Source organism: Notamacropus eugenii, chromosome 4, assembly GCF_028372415.1.
Source record: "Notamacropus eugenii isolate mMacEug1 chromosome 4, mMacEug1.pri_v2, whole genome shotgun sequence".
Lineage (NCBI taxonomy): Eukaryota > Metazoa > Chordata > Mammalia > Diprotodontia > Macropodidae > Notamacropus > Notamacropus eugenii.
In genome coordinates this window covers 169,602,637-169,620,191 of record NC_092875.1, presented here as the reverse complement: position 1 = coordinate 169,620,191, position 17,555 = coordinate 169,602,637, and the positions used below count along the sequence as shown (strand labels likewise).

Here is a 17,555-nt window from a genome sequence, read left to right as displayed (position 1 = left end):
TAGTTAGGCACATTGTAACTTAACTCTAACATAGTGATGTCATTTGGTCCTCTTGGAGAATGAAGGGCAACAACCAACCCTGACCTCCTACTAGATTCCACTTCCATTTTCCTAACTTCAGGACCTGGCTCAAATTCTTTCTTACCATCCTTTTCCACACCATTATTCCCATACAAGCCTAAACACCATGGTCAAATGACTCCCACACCCTCATTAACTGTCTAGACTCTCTCATGAATCACCACCTTTCTAGGCACTCAAGTTCCCCAACTTCGCTGTCATCATTCAACTCTTCCCTCTCTCTCACTCCTCACATCCAATAAATTCTGCCTTTTCAAGATTTATAATTCTTGTCACAACCCAGTTTCAAGTCACTGGATTCAGATGGCTAAGGAGAAGTGAGGCTGGTGACCTGCACAGCCCTCCCTCATTCAAAACAAGGTCAAGTGCAAGTCATGTCTTCATTTCTGTGATGGCATGATCTTTTTCAGCAACGAAGGACAAACACGAATTCTCGTCAACTCTACTTCCATGACATATCTCCCTTCAGTCCCCTTCTCTCCATTCACACAACCACCTCTATAATTCAGGCCCTCATGACCTCTCTCCTGAATTACTGCCATAGCCTCCTCATTGGCCTATCTTCTCCACCCTCCACATAGCTACCAAGCAGAAACTCTTAAAAAGCAGAGATCTGGTCATGTCACTTCCCACCTCAGGAAGTTCTAGTGTATCCCTCTTTGGTTTTTGTGGAAAACCATCTGTTTGGTTTTTGTGGAAAAACTTGATGGCATTGTTTGAACCTATGTGTCTGAGAAACCAGATGTGGTTTAGAGACCAAAATTCAGATCCAAAGTATGATGCAAGGAAAGTGAGGAGTTTTCTCCCATTACACATATTAAACAACCCATGTGCTTTATCTCCAAACTGTCTCCATGCTGACCAATTAGCTACTATCTCCTTGTTCCTGTCTGAATCCTATATCATATATAATTTATAGACACTCATAGGGAGTGGGCCATCCCTTTTTCAGCTTTCCCCTCTGCTGGAAGATTTAATAAAGTTCTTTCTAAATTGTTTCAGTTCTGGGTTTTGTTCTCAGTCTAACACTATTTAAAGCAATCTGGTTTCAGTCAACCTTTCCAGGCTTATTACCTGTCACCTGCCCTTCCCATACTCATGTCCCACCAAACTGGCCTTGGAGATGTTCCTCATTTGTGACATCCTGCCTTGCATCTCCATGACTTTGCAAAAGTAGCAGTGCCTGGAATATATACCTCCTTCCCACTAACTCTTCAAAATCAATCAATTTATCATGATCAATTTATCATTATCCACTTACCACATACTAAGTATTATGTTCAGGGGAAAAGTTGTAAAGTCAAAAATGCCTGCCCTCAAGAGAACCTGGAGTTTCAGAGACTCTAGGAAGCTTCCTTGTACAGGGCTCTTATCTCCTTATGGGTTATCTTCATCTCTTTATGTATTGCTATTACTGCTTTTACCTGGAGATTACTGAATGTTTTTAATGAAAGAAATTGAATATCTTAACCCTCAGGTTTTATGATCCACACAAAGTAAATATAAGTAATTTCTGGCAGAGACACTAGTAATCAAAGACTAGGAAAATCTTATAGAGAAGATGGCACTAGAACTAAGAGATTCTATGAGGCAGAGATCAGGAGGGAGCAAAGACAATGGAATAGAATATGCTCTGTCAAGTAGCCTCAGTGAGACCAAGCAGGCCAATTTGGCTGCATCATATAGTATGTGAAGAGGGAATGATGGGCAACAAGCCTGGGTAAGTAGGCTGGAGCCAATTGTGAAGGGCATTCAATGCCAAAGAGGCTTATATTTGATCCTAGACACAACAGGAAGCCACTGGAGTTTCTTGAAGGGGTGAGAGTGGGGATAGGAGGATGGCATACCTGTGACTTAGTAAAATCATTTTGGCAACTTTGTAGAGTACAGATCAGAAAGGAAAGAGATGCAAAGCAGGGAGGCCAGTTGGAAATCTATTTTAATAGTATAGGCAAGATATAAAGGTCCAAACAAGTGTGGTTGTGGTATGAATAGAATTGGAGGACATACTGAGGAGGTAGAATCAATAAGATTTAGCAAATTATTAGACATGAAGGACAAGTGTGAAGAGTGAAGAGTTCAAGATGACCGGGGGTATACATCTGGATAACTGGAAGGACTGTGACAGAAATAAGGAAATTAAGGAGAAAGGTAGTTGAGGAAAAAGAAAATGCATTGCTTTGGATGAGCTGAGTTAGAGAGGTCTAAGAAACATCCAACCAGTTGGAAATGTGCATGAGACAGACAGCAGCATGGAACAGGAAAAAAAATCACTGACTATGGAATCAGAGCACCTGGATAGAAATTGCACTCCTGATGCTACTGCCTAAGTGACCAAGTCACTTAAGCTTCTTAAGGCTTAATTTCCTCATTTGTAAAATTAAGGAGTTAAACTAAAGAGTCTGCAATACTTCTTCCAGATTTATATCTATGATCCTATTATCCTATGATGCAGAACTGGAGCTTAAGGGTAAAAGTAGGGATGAATATTAAGATCTGGGATTCATCTGAATATAGAAGATATTTGATCCCTTGGGAGGTAACAGAATCCCTAGTTTCCAAAGTTCAGTTCAAATGCCACCTCCTTCAGGAACCTTATATCCTGTGCTCCTTTCTTGTTATTGCTTTCCTTCCCAGATAATATTTAATATTTAAATTTTCTGTGTATATGTTTACACACACACGCACACATACACACACACACACACACACACACACACACACACACACACACACACACATACACACACAGAAAATGTAAGCTCTTTTAGAGAAAGAACTGTCTTATTTTTGTCTTTGTACCCCAGGTTCCAGCACAGTGCCTAGCACATGACAGGTGGTTGATAAATGCATGCCGAATGAATTAACATTTGACCATGCTCACCAGGCCACTGTGCAACCTTGTATGGTTGAATGCTATCTACCATATCCTAAGATGCAAAGTGCTACTAGAGATATTACACTGACCTGGCCCACAATAAAATCAAGCTGTGAAATTTCAACTAATTGCTTAATGAAACTTCCCAATATGAATCACAAAGTTATTCTGAACCATCACCATATTCTGACCCCTACTACTTACCTCCTTCCTTCTCTCTCTTCCCATTGTATACAAATGAGTTCAATGTTCCTTTACCAAAAAAATCAAAGGTTGATATCAGAATCACAAGTCCACAGAATCTGAGAATTGGAAGGAACCTCAATAGGCATCTGGTCCAACCAATACAGGAAATGAATCCCTACTACTACATACCCAACAAGTGTAACATCTGCTTGAAGAACTCCCAGAAGGAAGAACTTACCACTTTGGAAATAGCTTATTGCAGTTTTGGACAGCTCTAATTTTTAGGAAGTTTTCTTGAAATTCAACCTAAAGTTGCTTTGTTACAGCTGCCACTCATTGTTCCTGGTTTTCCCCTCTAAAGCCAAACCAAACAAATCTAATATCTCCTCAACATTCTTTAAATATCTGAAATCATGTATCTTGTATCCCCCAAATTTTCTCTTCTACAGGATAAGCATCCCCAGTTCCTTCAACCAATCATCATATGACATGAACACAAGACCCTTCACCATCCTGAATACTCTCCTCCAAACACACTCTAACTTATAAATGTCATTAAGTAGTGGTGTCCAGAATGGAGAACAATACTCCAGATGAAGTCTGACAGGGTAAATACAGTGGGACTGTCACCTCTTCATTCCCAGAAGCTATGGACTTCTTAATGCTGGGGCCAAAGTGAATTTCTTATTGCTTTTCAAACACAGCACTCCATGTTCTCAACTTCATACTTTTCCACTGGCTCCAGTTTGGTTGGAATGGAGAAGAGATAAAACTGATGCACAATTACTTCTTGTTTAAAGTCATCTCTATTGATAAAACCACACATTTCCAACAGTGCCAAGAACTTGGGTGGCAAGGAACCAGCCTTCAGTAGCTGAATCTGCTGAAGAAGTGGAGGCTGCACAGGTGCTAGTGAGCTTTCCACTGACGTTGTCCTACAGCAACAGGCCAGATTGAGGCAAGGCCAGAGGCCTAAGGGATACTGCCACTCACAGGGTTTGGTAATGCGGCTCCCTGTAAGGGAGTCAGAGAAGAAGTGGTACTGGAGTGACTGCACTTCACTCATGTCCTGCTCCCACAGGTAAAGTGGCTTGCAATGACATGTTCCAGAACATCATCAATTGAAAGTAGGTACTAGAATTAATATCAGGATCACCTTCCTGTAGAGAGTGGGATTTTACCTGGGATTTGAAGAAAGCCAGGAGTCCTCGATGGGCTTAAGTTCTATTGAGGTAGGATATAATATAATCGGAAGGAAAGAGCATAACAACTGGGGAGATTAGAAAAGATCTTGGAGAAGAAGGGGCACTTGAGCTGAGTCAGGAGGGAAGCTCAGAGATAAGGAGGGAGAGCACTGGGGTAGCCTATACAAATGCTTGGTGCCTAAAGATGAAATGCCGGGCTTGGGAACAGCTAGGAGACTAGTTTAGATTAAAGAAAGAATACAAAAAGGAGATTAATGTAAAAATAAGTCTGGAAAGGCAAGTTGGAACCATACTGAAAGAAACGTCAAGGTGAAGAGTTCATATTTTATCCTAGAACCAACAGAGGCAAAGAAAGCCACTAAAACTTCTTGAGGAGGGGAATGATGAGGTCAGACATGTTTTAGGAAGATTATTTTGCCCGTTACATGACAGGTAAATCTGAAAATGGAGAAATGAGATACAGTAAGAATAGTGAAATTGTTACAATAAACCAGACAAAAGGTGATAAGGGGCTGAACCAGGGGGGTAGCCCTATAAAGGGAAAGAAGAGAGATTCAATGGACATTATGGACATAAAACAGACAAGGTTTCACAACTGACCAGATACAGGAAGTGGGAAAGAAAGAAGAGTAGATGGTGAATCCAAGGTGGTGATCCTGGGTAACCAGGACAGTGATAACCTCAGATACCCTCAACAAAAACAGGAAGGTTTACATGGGAAAATGATGAGTTCCATTTCAAACACACTAAATTTGAGATGTTTTATGCCCTAAATGTTGAATAGGTATAACCAGTGATATGGGACTGGAGCTCAGGCAAGTCATTACAGCTGAATAAATAAGAAATTATTAGAGAGTGATTTTGACCAACCTCAATGTAAGCTAATATTTGCTATGTGCTTATTATTTATGGAGCACTTCATAGATGTAGAAGATATGATCTCTGCCCAGAAGTAGCTTATAATTTAATTCAATGGACTAGCTCCAAAGATACAGAGTTGATAAACACAAACAACATTGCCAGCAACTGAAAATACATAAACACTAAGGTAACTCTTACAGTGATTGCTGACAGGTAAATTAAAGCCTGGTTGTTATTAGTCTAGGCATACTTCATAGAAGAGGTAAATGGAAGCAAAGTTTGAAGGAGAAATGTTCAACTTAAAGAGAAAAAAGAAAACATTCTAAGTACTAAAAAAGCATCTGGCAAAAGGAATTCAAAGGATAACAAGGAAAATGCAGGAGGGATACTTAGGGGGAAAAAATCAGGGAATCAGGGAAAACAGAGAAAAAAGAAGCATTAGAAGGGAGAGTTGCCTAAAAACAAGGACTTCTTGGAGTCAAGATGGTGGAGGAAGCAGTAAATCGACATAACTTTCCCATGTTCACCTCCTGACAACCATAAAAATAGTTCCCCAAAACAAATCCTGGTACAGCAGAACCGGAAAAAAGATGTGATGAAACAATCTTTGAACCCAAGAAACTTGAATGATTGACAAGAAAAGTTTGTCTCGGTCAGGTAAAAGGAGAGCATAGTCCAGGGCAGGAAGCCTCCTAGCAAGTCAGCAACAAGCCCCAGCTCAGCAAACCAATGGTAGATCCTGAGCTCCAGTACAATAGAGTAGCAAACACCAACACAAGGACCCCACTATGTGCCTCAGCAAAGGGGAAACAGGGAGATTCCCACTCTGAAAACCACCAAGTGCTTCAGTGTAGCCCTAGGCATATAGGCAACTTCTAATGGCCAGGTCTCTCACCCCAGCCCTGGGCAAACAGGTAGACCCCAGCCCTACCTGTAAGCAAAAAGGTAGCTGCCAGCACCAGGTTCTTCAGAACAGCTCTGGGCACACAGTGACTGGACCTCCCCATGCTTCATTGTGTCCCCAGGAAATATAGAAACACCCTGCTTGTCTCAGCATATAACAGTCACCAGCACCAGAACCCCAGCTCAGCACCAGGTAAGCTGCCAGACCCCTACAGCCTCCAGCAGCACCAGTCACCTCCTACACACATCCTCAGAGCAGCAACAGCCACAAGGGTCCCCTGTGGACCTCAGGGCAACATCAGTGCAGCACCAGGTAAATACCCAGGGCCTGCAGCCACTGGCACAAGAAACGTGAAACAGTACCACTTACCCCCTGGGGGCAGAGCTCAAATTTAAAAGAAAGGAAAAGGGCCAAAAAAAGACAAACGAAAAACAACAAAAAAAAAGAATCTGACCATAGAAAATTATTATGGTGACAGAGAATACCAAGACACAAACCCAGAAGAGGACAACAATCTCAAAACTCAAAGAAAAACAGGAAGTAGTCTCAAGCCCACAAAGAACTCGTGGAAGAGCTCAAAAAGGAGCTTAAAAATCATATAAGAGGCAGAAGAAAAATGGGGAAAGAAATGAGAGGGATACAAGAAAATTATGGGAAAAAAGGGTCAACACCTTGGAAAAAGTAAATGACTACTTAAAAAGGAGAATTGGCCAAATGGAAAAAGAGATGCAAAAATCCACTGAAGAAAATGACTCCTTAAAAAGTACAATTGGCCAGACAGAAAATAAAGTACAAAAGCTAACTGAAAAAAACAACTCCTTAAAGGTTAGAATTAGGCAAGTGGAAGCTAATGGCCTTATGAAACATCAAAATCAATCAAATAAAGTTAAAAGAATAAAAAAACAGAAAAAAATGTAAAATACCTTATAGGAAAAAAAGCAGCTCAACCTGGAGAATAGATCCTGGAGAGATAATTTAAAAATTACTGGACTACCTGAAAGCCATGATCAAAAAAAGAGCCTAGACATCATCTTTCAAAAAATTATCAAGGAAAACTGTCCTGATATTCTAGAACCAGAGGGCAAAATAGAAATGGAAAGAATTCACTGATCACCTCCTGAAAGAGATCCCAAAAGGAAAATTCCTAGGAATATTGTAGCCAAATTCCAAAGCTCTCAGGTCAAGGAGAAAATATTACAAGCAGCCAGAAAGAAACAATTCAAGTATTGTGGAAACACAATCAGGATAATACAAAATCTAGCAGTTTCTATATTAAGGGATCGAAGGGCTTAGAATATGATATTCCAGAAGTCAAAGGAGCTAGCATTAAAACCAAGAATCACCTACCCAGCAAAACTGAGCATAATACTTCAGGGTAAAAAATGGTCATTCAGTGAAGTAAAGGACTTTCAAGCATTTTTGATGAAAAGACCAGAGCTGAATAGAAAATTTGACTTTCAAAAACACAAGAATCAAGAGAAGCATGAAAAGGTAAACAGGAAAGAGAAATCATAAGGAATTTACTAAAGTTGAACTGTTTACATTCCTACATGGAAAGTTAATATTTGTAACTCTTGAGATTTTTCTCAGTACTAGGGTAGTTGGAGGGATTATATATATAGACAAAGGGCACAGGGTGAGTTGAATACGAAGTGATGATATCTAAAAAAATTAAATTAAAGGGTGAGAGAAGAATATATTGGGAGATGGAGAAAGGGAGAAATAGAATGGGATAAATTATCTCTCACATAAAGAGGCAAGGAAAAAGCTTTTTCAATGGAGGGGAATGAGGAGAGGTCAGAGGGACTGAGCAAACCTTACTCTCATTTGATGTGGCTTAAGGAGGGAATAACATGCACACTCAATTTGGTATGAAAATCTATCAACACTACAGGAAAGTAGGGGGAAGGTGTTAAGTGAGGGGGCTATAACAGAAGGTAGGGCAAATAGGAAGAATGGGTAATTAGAAGTAAACACTTTTGTGGAGGGACAGGGTCAAAAAGAGAGAAGAAAATAAATGAGGGGCCAGGTTAGGATGGAGGGAAATATATTTAGTCTTTCACAACATGACTCTTATGGAAGTGTTTTGCATGACTACACATGTATAACATATCAAATTACTTGCCTTTGCCATGGGAGTGAATGGGGAGGGAAGAAAGGAGAAAAGTTGGAACTCAAAGCTTTAAAAATGAATGTTAAAAATTGTTTTTACATGCAACTGGGAAATAAGACAAATAGGCAATGGAGTATAAAAATCTAACTTGCCCTACAAGAAAATAAAGGGGAAGGGGATAAAAGAGAGGGGTGTGATAGAAGGAAGGGCGGATTGGAGGAAGGGGTAATCAGAATGCACACTGTCTTGGTGTGAGAGAGAGAGTTGGGGAAAAAATTTGGAACTCAAAATCTTGTGGAAGTGAATGTTGAAAACTAAAAATTAATTAAAATTAAAAAAGAAATGACAAACAAGGGATTTCAGAAAAACTTGGACTTATATGAACTGATGTTGAGTGAAGTGAGCAGAACCAGGAGAACACTCTACACAGTAACAGCCTTGTTACTTGTCCTGTGCCAGGACCGTTTTTGATAGACTTAACCCTTCACAAGCAAAGCAAGGATCTAAAAGATTTCCAAAGGACTCATGATGCAAAATGCCATCCATATCCAGAGAAAGAACTGTAGAGTCAGAACATGAAGCAGACTCTTTTCTCTTTTGTTATATTACGTTTTATTTTTCTCATGGTTTCTCCTATTCATTTTAATTCTTCTTTGCAACATGACTAATGTGAAAATGTGTTTAATAGGAATGTATGTATAGAGCCCATATAAGATTGCATGCCATCTTGGGGGAGAGGCAGATGATAGAGAGAGGAGGAGAAAATTTGGAACTTATGGAAGTGATTGTTGAAAACTGAAAACAAATGAATTAATAAATTTGGAGGGAAAAAAGAAATTTGTTCTGCCAATACAGATCTTGTAGCAAACCAGGCATTGGACTTAGAATCAGGAAGACATGAGTACAGTTCCCTCCTCTGAAATGAATGAGGTGCAGGGCCTTGGGCAAGTCACAACCTTTCTGTGCCTCAATTTCCTTTCTGTAAAAAATGAGACTAAATAACCTCCAAAGTTACTTTAAGCTCTAAATCTATGAACCTATGTTTTACAATTTATAGTCTTAGAGCATTGTTCAGCTACTGGGAAGTTCACAGGGTCACACAGTCAATTGATGACAAAGGAAAAATTTAACCCCAGATCTTCCTTACTATCTAACATACCAATACTCAATAGTATTATTTACAACTAGGTAAGTGGGTATGGACTAGTGCTCTTGTTATAAGAATAGCAAAGAAAAGAAGACACCATTACATATAGTTATCATAGCAGAATGGAAAGTATACTGAACTGAAAGTCAGAAAATCTGTGTTCTAGTCTCTTCACCAGCAGGTAGTCATCATATGACCTTAGGCAGGTCACAGTCTTTCTGGGCTTCAGTTTTATCAGATCATAGATTTAGATCTAGAAAGAACCTTAGGGATCATTTAGATGGGGAAAGAACCTTAAGAATCATTTAGTCTATTGTACAGTGAATGAAGTACTGGTTGGGCTGGAGTCAGGAAGACCCGAGTTCAAAATTCCAGTCTCAGACACTTAACAGCTGTGTGATGCTGAGCAAGTTACTTAATCTGTCTTCCTCAATTTTTTCATCTGTAAAATTAGAATAATATTAACACCTACTTCTCAGGGTTATAAGGATCAAACGGGATGTCTGTAAACTACTTTGCAAACCTTAGGGTACTATGTAAATGCTTGATTATTATTATTATAGATGGAACAGCTAGGATTCAGAGAAAAGATTAAGTGACAATTCAGATCATAGACACAGTGAGAAGATTTGAATTCAAGTCCTTCTGATCACAAATCCAGTTCATACCATGCCTCTTTTATAAACTGAAAATATAGACTAGAGGCTCTCTAAGAACCTTTTCAGGTTTAATCAGAAAAGGGGAAGAGAATCAGGCATAAATAAAAGGGAAACAATAAAGGGATCAAGTGCTTATGAGATTGGGAGAGAAGCTATTAGCAGCAATCTACCAAGCAACCCTTAGTTTAGAATTTACGAAATTATGCACAGTAGGTTGCAGATGGTGCAGGGCACCATTCTGGCACAGCTGCTTAAAACAGTGGTTTTCAATGTCTTCTAGTACATGGGTGAAGTGCCAGCCTATTAATACTATAGATTAAGACAATGATAACGAAAAGCTACTATGAATGCAGCAACACTTCAAAATTAATTTCTATTTTATTCATCATATTAGCATCTACTTATATTTGAAAAGTAGTTACACATATATATATGGGTACGACATTTGTTTAGTTTGATAAATAAGTGAGGTTTATGTGCTTTAAGATTAACAAAATGCTTTAAATACATCAATCCTCCTTGATGAAATTACCTCACAATGATTCTAGGAAGTACTATTGGCATTATTTTCCTGGTTTCACAGATAAGCAAACCGAGATTTAACTACCTCAAGAGCATAGAACCATTAAGCCTCAGAGATAGAATTTGGACCCAGGTCTCAAGTGACTCAAAGTCCTTAGCTCTAAATCACTACCTTACATCTTAATCACTATACAAAATTGCCTCTCAGTGGGAAGTATGTATGTTTACTTCAGCAATCTGATATACTTTAAAATAGTCTCACTGCCCCCAGGGGAACTTAGCCCTTGGGTTGGGAACTACCAAAATAGAGTATTTGAAAAGCAGAGTACCAAGAAAAGCAATCAACAAGTATTTATTGAGCACTTACAATTTTTCTTGCCCTTACCTAACAATCATAATAGAGGAGACAAAATCTTCATAAAGATAGTAAGTACATAATGGAGTGCTAAATTGCAAGATACAAACTAAGATCTGAAGTTATCAGTGAGGACTTCATAGAGGAGACAGGTTTTGTCTCATAAGAAAAGAAAGGACACTGTCATGTGATCAAAGGCTGAGAAACAGAAGCTTTTAGGAAACATTGAAAAGATCCTCCTATAGCAGACAATGCATGTTGGAAAAGAAATAAAATTTATGTTTATGGAAAATTGAAAATGTGAGGTGGACACAAGTTATAGAAGACCTTAGAAACCAATGAGTTTAGACTTAATTTAAAAGGAAGTGGTGCCACAATAATTTTTAACACAAGAGTTAAAAGCTGGGGCAGCTAAGTGGTGCAGTGGATAGAGCACCAGTGCAGCAGTCAGGAGGACCTGAGTTCAAATCTCACCTCAGAACTTGACACTCACTAGCTGTGTGACCTTGGGCAAGTCACTTAACCCCAACTGCCTCATCCTGGGTCATCTCCAGTCATCCTGATGAATATCTGGTTACTGGATTCAGATGGCTTTGGAGGAGAAGTGAGGTTGGTGACCTGCACAGCCCTCCCTCACTCAAAACTCAGTCAAGTGCAAGTCATGTCATTATTTCTCTGAAGGCATGGTCTTCTTTGGCAATGAAGGACGAACACACAACACAGGAGTAACAAGATGAAAGGAAGTCTGTTGTATAATAACAAAAAGACTGGCTTTGCAGTCAAATGACGTGGGTTCAAATGCCAGTTTACTATTAACCACAGTAACTAGTAAACTAGTGAATTAACCTCTTTGGGCCTAGTTTCTGACTTCCAGACTTCAAAGTCATGCTTCTGCTGATGTATCATCCTGAGACATCCCCCAGCACCTGGGGCCTCCTCACCCTGGAGCATTGCTGCAGTCTTCTCATTCTGGAAAATCCCTTGGCACGGTCCACCCCCTTCTCCCATTCCTGAGTTCCTACAGGAGCCTCCATTTTGTGGAGGGGCCCAAGCAAGCCTTTATGCATTTCCTCAGCACCCACCCTCAGCTCCCTTTTATGTGTAGTCTTACCACATTAAAATATAAGCTCCTTGAAGGCAGGAATTGTCAGTCTGTTTTTACTTGTATCTGGCACATAGTAAATGATTAATAAGTGCTCATTTCCCTCCTTCCTAGTTTCATTGTCTATAAAATAAGGCATGGGAAAAGAGATCTCTAAAATTTCTTCCAACTTTAAGTCTACAATCCTAGTATCCGACCTTTGGACAAGTCACTTTCTGGGACTCAGTTTCATCATCTGTAAATGAGGGTGCTGGGCTAAATGACCTCTAAGGTCCTTAGAGTCCTATGATTCTATTACTTAATCTAGGTAGCCATAAGCATGATGAACTGAAAGAGAAAAAGTCACTTTCCTACCACATAGAAGATAGAAAAGGATTATTTTCACAACTGTAAATAGGGTTCTATTTCTAACCCTATGCTATTCAGCTTAATAATGCCTTATCTTTAAATTTTAACATCTCAGTTAATTCCCTGACTCTAATAATCTCTACTAACTACTAGATTTCCTAAAAGGTACCATTTGAGCTTCAGATCTAACCTACAACTAACAAGCTGTGAAAAAGAACACCGTCTCTGGAGGTCAATCAAAAGAAAAATGACAGGATGTGTACTACTACTATTACACAGGATGTGTACTTTAACTATTTACCTTATTTCCTTTATTTCTAGTTCAATTTTCTGATTATTAATTTTAGATTCTTATCTCTGTACCTTCGTAATTAGCTATGCTTAAGTAGTTGCCTTCAGTAAAATGAAGCACACAACTGTTTAAAATCCAGAGCAGGCTTGGGTACTGAAAGTATGAGAATAGAATCTGAGAATTATAAAGCCAAAACTATTAGCTAGTCCAGCCCCTTCATTTTACACACAAGGAAAATGGGGCCCACGAGCTTGAAGTGGGTTATACTAGTTAAATGAAAGGGCAGGGGTTTAGGACTTGAGTCTTCTGATTCACAACAGTGATCTTTCCACTATACCACAGTTCTTTCCATGAGTTAGTCTTAAGTCTCAGTACATATTCTAATAGTAATAATAAACACGTGCTAAGTATTTTATAATTATTATCTCATTTGATCCTTACAACAACCCTGGGAGGTAGGTACTATTATCATCCCCATTTTACAAAAAAGTTAACTGAGGCAGGCAGCAGTTAAGTAAGTGGCTTGCCTAGCGTCACAGAATTACTAAGTGTCTGAGGCCACATTAGAACTCAGGTCTTCTTTACTCCATGTCTGCTCCCTTATAGTTATAGTTATCCTACTGTATCTATTTTCCTTTGGAGAGTGAAGGGATTTCTTTTGTTGAGTATAATGAGTATAATCCAGGCAAACAAAAGTTTTTATTGGAGAAGAAAAAAGAACAAGCTCTTTAAAAATACTGGCAATATCATCTCCATTAGCACCTGAGAAGGTGCTAAATGACTACATCTGACAAGACATCAACCAAGTTCAGGAAGATGCATGAACACACACTGATGCCACCTTACAAAGGAGGACTCACATTACTGTCCCTCCTCCCAAGGCCCCAAGTCCACTGTCTCAGGATGGGTTTCGATCTTCAGAACCATCAGGTGAATGAATAAACTCTTCATTAAGTTACTTCGGATCTTCCTGAGATAAAATTCTCTCCTATCTTTTGACTGATCTGTGAAATCCATTTCAAAATTGGTTCTACTACATCTTAGAAATTCATTTTTTTAAAAACACCATTTTAAAACCAGACACTACTTTCTGGACTCTTTCAGCCTTCAGGAGACCCAGTCTGGGAAATCAGAAGGAAACGTTTCAGGTGTTTGCCTCCTGGAAGCACATCACCGCCCTCTTCGTATGCCAAGTGTCAAAAACAAAAGCGTGCTGGCACGAAGGCTTCTGAATCCGGCTGCTGCATCTGTGAACACGCACACCCAGCCACCTGTTCTCTCCTCCTCCCACTACAACTCTACAGCACAGGTTTGCTGCGACCCCACGGCCTGAGCAGCCAGAACTTCTGTGTGCCTCCCAGGTGAGGAGGCGTGTGGCAGGTACCAAAACGTGTGGGCAGGTAGGCGTGCACGCATCCCCGGGGCACCGTCCCGCGCGGAGGGCACGGACGAGGAGACAGTACACGGGAGTGCAGGTAACGCCATCTAACACACCCGCCCCTCTCTCAGGCCACCCACACCTTTCCGGGACCTCCCGGAGGCGGCCCACCCATCCATGTGCAGCTGCTCCCGTCCCCGCGCGTGGGTCCCCTGGAGAGCACTCTCACCTGGCCGGTGATGCCGGTGATGAGAGCCACCTTCCTGGACTTGTCCATCTCGCCATCCCCGGCGCCTCGGTCTCTGGGGCAGCTTCCCCGATCCTGTGCCATGTTTCCGAGGGTTGGCGTGGAGGGCGAGCAGGGGCAGAAGGGGCAGAACGTGTGTGCCTGCCGGGGGGTGTGAGCAGCCTGGAGAAGGGGGAGGGGCAGGAGGAGGAAGAGGAGAGGAGGGGGAGGGGGCTCAGGGCGCCCGCGCCGCCACTATTACAGAGCCCGGCCCACCGCCAGAAGCTCACAGGGGAGGGAGGGGGAAAGGGGGTGTCTAGGGGGGTGGGGACAGAGCGGCGGGCTCGGCCGGCCCCTTACGTCATCAGCGTCGTCCCACCGACGTCCATCCAGGCCCCGCCCACTTCCCCCTCCTGGAGACTAGAAGGCCGTCAAAGAGCAGAACGCGAAGGGGGCGGAGCTACGCTGCGACCCTCCGTCGCCACAGCTGTGGGGGCGGGGTAAGGAGAGACCTCGCCCTGCCCGCTCCTGGTTCCGCCCCTCCCTGCCATGAGGGTGCGCATGCGCCCGGGGCTGAAGGGAATGAGGAAAGGGAAGAGAGGGCTGGTGTGGCGACCCTGGGCCTTATCTGGAACCTCCGGGTGTTGGAAGGGCAACCTCCGAGGGGCACCAGAGGAACCGGAGAACCGGAGAACCGGAAGCGCTGAGCTCCGCTCTGTCACGCCCGCTGGATGGCCGAGTGAGGCTCAATGGGATGGGGCTCGTAGGCCCTTGAGCTGCAATCCTACCTATCATTCTTTGGGTGCCCGTTTTCCAAGCCTCCATTTCCTCTTCTGTACAACGAAGGGGTTGGACAGGAATGACTTATAATCTACATGGCTAGCGTTTACGTAGCGCATAGCGACCCGGGGCGCAGAGAGGTCAAGTACCCTGCCCCACTTGCTGAGGCCGGCTCTCGCCCTCCCCTCGGAGCCACTGGCCGTGCCTGCTTCCGACTCCCGAGGATCCGTTGCCTGGTGCATGAAGGGAAGCGTGCATTTGACATGCACATGCCGGGGCTCCAGCTTGGAAAGCCATGGCCGCACTCTGTATAAAGCTATAAAGTCAGGGGCCTGGGCTGTCGGTCCGTCCAACCCCCCCTACCCAGCTCCGGATCCAGGACCTGGGGTCTTTACGGATTCCAGGGGAGCTGGGAGATGCTGCCAGTGACCTTCCTGTAGTTTTCGTTTGAAAGGGATCTGTGTATCAAGGCCAGGAGGGACAGCCATGGACATCCCCGAAGGATTCCTGAAAATCAGTTGTTTCTTTCTTTCCCTGTAACTTGAATGTGAAAAAAATGTCTGGAGTTCATGAGTGCTTGGTGACCCAAGTCTGGCCTACTTTTTAATTCTTACAGTTATTCTTGGTGATTTGAGTTTCCTGGCCCTAGGTTCCAAGTGATTTACATTCAAAGGATGCACATGCAAAAGAATGAAGGCATATGCCAGGGAGGGAAGGATTTGGGAGGTTGAAGAGGCCTATGGGAACACATAGTTCTTCATTTTAAATGTTAAAGGATTGTTGCTGTGTGTTTGCCCTTGAGTGAGACAGGGCTGTGCAAGTCCACCAACCTCGCTTCCTTCTTCTGAGCCATCTGGGTCCAGAGGCCTGGAGATGGCCCAGGAGGCCATGGGAGACACTGGCCCTTTCAGGCTAACACAGTATCACATTCTCCCTTTGAGTGAGATACATCCATCCAATGAATAGACTTCTTGAAATTACTCAAGGGATGGCCTGTTTAATCAGAAAAAAAAAAAATCAAACTGGGAGGGGAAGACCCTCAGGGTTCCTAAGTAAGTGAAACAATCACTATGTAATAGTTACTTTCACTATGTGCTAGGTGGGTGGGGAATTGTTGTCCAGTCTATGAGCTCCTGAGTGAATTGGGTTTAAGGCTGGATCTTTGCGCAAGAAATATAGCCTTAAACCCAAAGGAAAAATGGCAGCTTTTGGCCATGGAGAGTACCTTCCCCTGTGTAGAACGCCAGAGGAGAGAAGAGGAAGGGGACGGGAAAGACTACTCACTCACAGGTTGTGTTTGTCCTTCGTTCTCAAAGAGGACCATGACATCAAGATGATGACGCGACCTGAAGTTGACTTTGATTTGAGTGAAGAAGGGCTAAAGGAACTAAAGATCTGAAAAGTAAGTGGCCTAGCTAGGCCAAGGCAGATTCTAAAAATGGGAATTCTAGGATTGAATCAAGTCCATTTTTTTTTTCCCAAGGTATCATGCTCCCACTATTTGAAAATGATTTCACAATTAACCAATAAGCTTGCATTAAGCACCGTCGACCCCTATGCTATGTGCTAGAAGAAATGCAAAGACAAAAATTAAAAAAACATTAAAATTCACAAAAGTGCTTTTAAAAAACACTTTAAGACTTACAAAATGCTTTCTTCAAAATGACCCTGTTAGATAGTGAAAGTAGTGTAAGTATAAGTGTAAGTAAGTATAACCATGGCCATCCTTTCTGGAAAGCATGCCTGGAACCAGTCCCATTCCAATGAAATGTGTTTCTTCCTCATCTTTTCTGGTGAGCCCCTCAGTAAAAGATACATGAAACTTGAGAGTTTTAGTCACTTCCCCTATTCTGTCTCTACTTGCATAATTCATAATGGAGCTGGGGTAGGCTATATTAAAAATAACTGGAAATTGAACAGGAAATGCTTTCTACTCAGTAGATTTAATAATTATTATTTCTCTCTTCCTGTCTGTCGAGCTTGTCAGCATTCTAAACTCTTCTCCAATCTTCCAGTGTATGGAAAGGGGGTCAGAGGAGATGGTATTATGGAGGCTGGGAAGGATGCTTCTTCCACCTCTGGCAGCAGTGTTGAGGTCATGAATGTGACAATAAGTACGTATGCTTGTCTAAGTGAGCCAGAAACTGGACCTCAAGTCTCTCTGCCTGTGTTGCTTTGTGTTTCTTTCTCCGAGCACAAATGACCAAACAGTAATCCAAAGATGGGTGATTATAACCTTGGACTCAATGACTTCAAGTGTATGGGAGCTCCTGGAAGGAACTGAATGGCTATGATTCAAATGAAGATGCTAGTTCTTGCATAGGGCCAATGATTTGGAAAATCAAAGACTCAAAAGTCAAGCAATGATTCTTCTCTCCTCTCCTCTCCTCCTTTTCCCCTCCTCCTAAGTCTATCTTCATCATCTTCATCACCATCCCAGTCTCCTCACTTCCTCCAAAGCAATAAATCCTCAGAGTTAACATCCATTCAAAACACAAACAAGATTCTCCCTTGCCCA

General features: G+C 41.9%; 1 protein-coding gene across 3 annotated transcripts in view; it reads right to left on the bottom strand.

The window, feature by feature from the left end:
- The window catches only part of GMDS (GDP-mannose 4,6-dehydratase), a 761,839-nt gene extending 745,179 nt beyond the window's left edge, over positions 1 to 16,660 (bottom strand). For 2 of the 3 annotated variants that reach the window (XM_072606892.1, XM_072606893.1), the window contains exon 1: positions 14,261 to 14,584. In XM_072606892.1, coding sequence (XP_072462993.1) covers positions 14,261 to 14,362 — 102 coding nt within the window. In that variant the 5' untranslated portion in view covers positions 14,363 to 14,584. Of the gene's footprint in view, positions 1 to 14,260 lie in introns of all 3 variants that reach the window. The other variant, XM_072606894.1, reaches the window with a different exon arrangement.
- Between the last annotated feature and the right edge of the window lie 895 nt (positions 16,661 to 17,555).